Source organism: Cynara cardunculus (genome assembly GCF_001531365.2).
Source record: "Cynara cardunculus var. scolymus isolate 2C chromosome LG 10, CcrdV1, whole genome shotgun sequence".
In the NCBI taxonomy this organism is placed as follows: Eukaryota; Viridiplantae; Streptophyta; class Magnoliopsida; order Asterales; family Asteraceae; genus Cynara; species Cynara cardunculus.
The window spans coordinates 27,803,066-27,809,419 of NC_037537.1; the positions used below are offsets into that span (position 1 = coordinate 27,803,066).

At 36.4% G+C, this 6,354-nt stretch overlaps 1 protein-coding gene and 1 long non-coding RNA gene across 2 annotated transcripts; one reads left to right on the forward strand and one right to left on the reverse strand.

The window, feature by feature from the left end:
• Nucleotides 1-577: 577 nt before the first annotated feature.
• Nucleotides 578-3,748, reverse strand: LOC112519548. Its single transcript, XM_025127741.1, has 2 exons — nt 3,338-3,748; nt 578-1,351 (listed from the first exon to the last, which is right to left on the reverse strand). The coding sequence occupies exons 1-2, from the start codon at nt 3,647-3,649 to the stop codon at nt 1,100-1,102; spliced, it is 564 nt and encodes a 187-aa protein (XP_024983509.1). The 5' UTR covers nt 3,650-3,748; the 3' UTR covers nt 578-1,099.
• LOC112519549 lies at nt 1,709-4,425 on the forward strand. Its single transcript, XR_003069931.1, has 3 exons — nt 1,709-2,011; nt 3,812-3,907; nt 4,054-4,425. It is a non-coding gene; the product is annotated as an uncharacterized LOC112519549 (long non-coding RNA).
• The last annotated feature ends 1,929 nt before the right edge of the window (nt 4,426-6,354 follow it).

Here is a 6,354-nt window from a genome sequence, read left to right on the forward strand (position 1 = left end):
TCGAAGAATCTCCTTTGATGTTTTTTTCTTTACAAGCCCTCTTTTGAAGATCAACATGTAGCCAAGTGGAGTATATTTCTACTTCAGTCCATATGTGTGTTGCTGTTTTTCTTTGCTTTTTCAAGTCACCGTTTGCGTCGAGAGTTTCTTCAATTTGTCTAACAAACTGGAGGCCTTCGCTCAAGCTAGCAAGTAAGGCCTTAACATGGCCATTTCCAATGTTAGGAAGTGCAAGGGCGACGGCTGTTAATGTTACTGCTACTAGGCTCCAGCAGTTGTGGGTTTCTTCTGGATGTAAAGGTGGAACTTGGTCATTGTCGAACTCTATTACTCCATTGAATCCTATTGATTTCTCTAGGAACTTTAATAAATATCTTGGTTGTTTCTTTTCAGACTCGTGAACAAGTTTAGCTATAGATCCGAGAATATTTCTCAACATTCTGTTTGAAAGCTTCGCCTCCTCTTCAATTTGCAGGACATAACTAGTATATTCTTCAATTTCTGATCTCGTATTGCTGTTAGATGCTTTAAACCTTTTCAACAATGCGTTGCAAATATAGCAACAAGAAGATAATAAGATCATTAAAAACCTAGGAATGAGACATATTGTTTTACATAAAACCACAACCGTTATTTGAAGTGCTATACAAAAGTTCAAAATCATGTTTTTGACATTATTGAAAAGTTTTTTGCCATGGCGGCCCGGGATATGTGAGCGGACGTGGTTGTGTTTCCAATGTTGAAGCCTTTGTGTCCAATGTTTCTCAACTCTGAACATGTTTAGATGGTTGATGCTCCATTTTCTGGAGAGGTTGAAATAAGTGGCAGTAGTAATACATCAAAAAATTGGCGCAATGCTACCAACTACAACCCCAATTGATTGCATGGTTAGAATTACATTGATCGACCACCTATAATATGATTTTCCATCCCAAAAATTTGGTAGATCATCATACTGACTCATCAACTGGTAAATTGAAAGAACAACAAATAATGAGCATACCAATCTAGAAGCAGAACAGAAGGGTGAACAAGCGAGCACAAATTGGGGTTACCGGTTTCTGCCATCATCCAATACTTTTTAATATGATTTAGGAGTTCAGAGGAAGAGAAGTTTATTTGTTGGCGATTTAAAGCCGATCTGTGCAACTCCTTGTACTGGTGTTCTAAAACTCTTCTGGATGCTGAAACTGTCAAAGCTACCCAAAATAGTCATAGAAGGAGAAATATAAAGACAGATATTTCCATCATGAAATATGGAAGCCAAATAGGAGTTTCTTTGATGCATATATTTACAATAATGGTGATGATGAGAATACCCAAGGCAATGATGTTCATCAAAAGTTTCTTGTCATCCATACCTCCGGTAGCTATATTTTTTTGTTTAAAAAATTAAAATTAAAAAGCCTATTATTTACATCATTGTATGAATAAATGTATTTACTTAACCTATGTTTTTTTTGTTTATAGAGTCCAACCGAAAAAGGAAAACATAAACCCAACTTGTGAACTATGTTTTGTGGACTTCATCAAGCCCAAATAAAGCCCATATTCTCTCCCAATTTTGGATCGGCCAGAAGCAACGTGAGAGGGAGGAGACGGCAACAGTTCGTGGGCGAGAGGGAGCTAGTTCGTGGGGTTTGAAGCGGGAGAAGTCGTGGGTTTGATTCGGAGAAGACGTGGGCGCGATTGAGGGAGAGACGAGAGGGGCTGGTTCATTATAAAAGACGAGAGGGGCTGGTTCGATGGATTTTTTGGACCGGAGAAGAGAGGGGCTGTTCGAGTGAAGGCGAGAGTGAACGAGGACAGCAGTCGGCTGTTCGATTGAAGGGGACAGCGAGGACAGCAGGTGGCTGTTCGATTGAAGAAGACAGAGACAGCAGGGGGCTGTTCGATTGGAGAAGAAGGAACACACGGGAGCGATTGAAGAAGTCGACAGTGGGTTCAATTGGAGAAGACGGATGCAGAGTGAAGACAGCAACTTTCCTCATCAATCTTCCTTATTCTTACGGTAAATCCAAAACCTTTAGAATCAGTAACCTAGTTTAGCAAATGTCTTGCTAATTTGTTCATTCCAACATTGATTTAGGGGGTGTTTGGGATTGCTTATTTAAAACAACTTATGCTTTTTTGTAAAAGTGCTTATTAACTTATGTGGTATCAAACTGGAGTTTTGTAAAAAGTGTTTGGATTAGCTTACAGCGGTACCAAACTGCAATAAGCTGATAAGTTGTTTTTTAGTGTTTGGCAAATTTTGCTTATATCTGTAAAATGATCAAAAGGGACATAAAGAATATTGATGTTGTTATATGGAGAAGGGAGAAGATTGAGATCGATGTTATCTGGAGGAAAAAAGATAGATATAAAGGGTAATAGGGTTAAAATGGTAAACTGGTAATAAGCAGTTTTTCATAAGTCAGGACGGATTAACTTATCAAAAACTGCTTATTACCGGTTTGGCACCGGTATAAGCAATTTTCTTTTTTCTTATCCAAACACTAGGTATTAGCTTATCACCGGTGCCAGACTGAAATAAGTCAATAAGCAGATAAAATAAGCAATCCCAAACACCCCCTTAATTAGGTTTTGATTTGTTATTGCTTTGAGGTTTCACTGTAAACATGTTTGAACAAGCTTTTTTGCTTGATTTCTGAAATGAATGTTTATCATATTTGGGTTTTCAATTGGTCTAGCTAACTGATTAGAATTCTTTTATGGAATGGTTATTCAGAATTCTTAGATACGTAATCGTCTTAGAATTTTGATAGAGTAACACTAGTATTGATTTGGTTTCGATAAGGTTTCCGGATTGAATATTTGAAATCTCGCAAATAAGCCGAGCTTGTGAGCTTATGGCTTTGAATTGGTACTTTTTTTTCTAGTCCGGTAAAGCTAGTCGCATCTATGAGTTTAAGAGCTTATTTAAACTTGTATTTGTGGTTAAGGGTTGATTAGAGAGCTTATTTTAATCAACGATTATCTATAGAAAATGTGAGTCGTTAGAGCTTGTTAACGATTAAAGCCAACTCGGGCTTGTCCTTTCCGTTTACATTTTTGGAATCGATGATAGGCACTAACATCTTAACCGGTATTAAATCGATGTTGGGACTTTAATCAATTGTTTTAGTTTATATTTTATCGCATTTTTAGAGTAATTAATCAAATCCAACCCCCCCCCCCTTCGTGATTATTAGTTTTTTTTTTACGTTTTCATCGTGTACTTGATTCGCTAGTCGTATAACGTTAGACCGAGTCTCTGTGGATTCGACCCGACTTACACTACTACAATTTTGGTTGTAATTAGTCGTTAGTTGGAATTTATTATTTGGTGGACTCGGCATCCGTCACCCCCTAAAGATGGGAGAAAGTTAGCTAACATGGTGAACAAGAAACCAATGCTTAGATACTTTACGAACGGATAATTATCATCAGGCATATCGGTTGTTAGATCCACTGGTAGCTTCATTGCTATTGCTATAAGTGTGATGGATGCAGCATCGATGTTGAAAAATTTGCAAGGAAACCAAAGTTTCCGTTGTCGAAAACCTCTGAAGGCATCGGCAGCCATTGCAAGAGTGCAAATAAGAGATGCTACAGCAACATACAATCCCACCCATGGCATGGCGTCCTTTGGAGAATGCCAAGCCATCTTGCAAGACAATGAAAAATGAAGTGATGGCTTAATAAATGTTAACTGAAGCTTCCCTCAACTATACATTATGTACACATAGCTAACAATATCAATATATATATACACACATATACTATATATATTGATGATGTAACGATTAAAAAAAACTTTTATTTACAGGTTCAGGAATGAGTGATGAAGATTTTATTCAATGTTTATTTCCCTTTCCTTCGCAACTGCTGACCAAAGCATAACAATAATAAAATCATGATGGAGGTATTTCTCCTACCCAAGCAAAATGCTCGTTTACTTTATAATACACCCATTTCCATGTGTCCTTGAAAGGTGTTTTTTCTAATGTCACGTTATATATATTTTCTGATACTATATTTCTGTTGACTTTATCCAATTTAACCTCCCAGGATGTTAACATCTGTGTATATTTTTCATTAAGCAACTCTTAAACTGGTAAGTCTTTCTCGAGTCACTTATCTCAACGAATGAGCATGAGTGCATGACAACACACCGATGATTTTACCATGTAAAAAACATGGCAATAACCGAGATTCTTACCCACTAAGTGAGATAGTAGATTTTTACTTGGCTTGTTTGTCGAGTAACATTCTCGACTATGAACATGCATGGATTGTTTGTGAATGTCTCTTGATCAGTTTCAAAAGGGTATTGGATATAATTAACCATAGTGAGTATTAGACTATCATATATACCAATATACACTCGGTTCTCTATGCTCCATTCTCTTTTATCACTACAACAAAATTAAGTTTATATGACACCCCCAATCTCTAAGTGTCCCAATAGACCGTTTTATAGGACTTAATTTATWGGACCAAAATATAAAGCGTTCTATCTAAAGGTGTTGTAATAAGTTTATATGACGCTTTTGGGCGTCTTAACAAGTTTTTAAGGACATTTTTAATACAAAGTGTCGCATTAGCAACTTTATAGGACACTTTTGAGAAATTGTCCTATAAACTCAATTTTTTAATAGGACACTTGTCTTTATATGACATTTTTCAAATAGTATCCTATAAAGTTGATGATGAGACGCTTTATATTAAAAGTGTCTTAAAAAACTTATTACGACATCAAAAAACGTCATATAAACTTAATACAACACATTAGATGGGACACTTTATTTTCTTGGTCCTATAAACTAAGTCCTATAAAGAGGTCTATTAGGACGCTTAGAATTTGGGAGTGTCTTATAAACCCGATTTTGTTGTAGTGTCTCTATATTGTTCAAGTGAACAATCAGTTCGATATCTTTTTGGTGAAGTTCACAATCAAAGATCTAATTTCTTAATTCCAAAGGAACTTCACTCTCAATATCTTACATATGGTTTTAATTGCAGGAGGTAGCACCAGTTGATGTTTTAGAAGTCATGAAATCCAACCAAATATTGTTTTGACTTTGAAAATTATGGAGGCTTATTAGATTTAGTCCAACTGAATTGAGCGATAAGTTAAAATTGGTCGCATTTTGAGGTGTGAATTGGTCAGATTGGTAGGTGTGATTTGAGTTTGAGTGGTGTAATTGGGGATTTGAACAAGTCAAACTTAATAAGATGTTTGATGTGTAAATTAATCGAATTGACACTACAATCGGGTTTTGGGGACGTCAAGAATGTCCGAAGTGTTATAACAGACTATTTTCCAAAACCAAAAAATCGGGTTTTGGGGCTGTTTGGTTGGTTTTCCATTAAGTGATGTATGGATAAAGTTGTCTGTTTAGATTCACAAATAATTGAAGATGACTTTAAGTCCCTTAAACATCTCTTATGGGCAAATGGCGATGGGTTGCCAATGGACGTAATCAATAAGTTTTCAGCTACAGCGAGAGATGTTCTTCCACTTCTGCGAACAGATACAGAGACCATTATTGAGCGGTTCAGACGTTTGACTCTAGAGACATACGGTTCATCTGTCAAATCCAAACTCCCATTACCTGCAACTTCAGGTCAGTGGAGTCCATCTGATCCAAACACACTTCTTCATGTTTTGTGCTATCGAAACGATGATGCGTCTTCGAAATTCCTCAAGAAGACCTACAACTTGCCAAAGAAACTATGATAATTCCTTTATAAATTGGCCACGATTACTGGGTTTTTCCACAAATCACCAGCGTAGTAAACCTGCATAGCTCTGCTTATGTTCACTATTTTTAAAGATTCTGCTCTTCGGTTGTCCATCTACGTTGGCCACAAAATAAGCAGACTTTCCTCAAGGAAGGTTATATTTCTGTACAGTTAATCTTCGAGCATCTTCGTTATTGAATCAATCCCACTTTTTAGATTCAGCTTGCAAGCATGAACGAAGCCTCGAAGTCAAAGACATTGGGACTCTTTTACTTGCTTCTAGGCTGCATTGCTTGATTGTTTCATTTTGATGGAAATATTCGCTTCTCTTTTGCGACCTTATTATCAATAGATGTAGTTGGTGCCAAATCAATATTAGGTATTTATTTATCTGTATAGTATTATACTTCTTAACGCAACGGTTTTGTTTGCTATATGCTAAGAATTTCTTGTATGTTTAATAGGAGTTTGGATTTCCTGTTTGTTAAGATCACTTTTGTTACCCTGTCACAAATTTCCATATAAATCGTTTTCAATTCCACAATGGTTTAGGCGGTCATGTACAGAATGGAATGTATTAAGCGAAAATGTTATACAGGTAGTGTTATTATGATATATATGCTA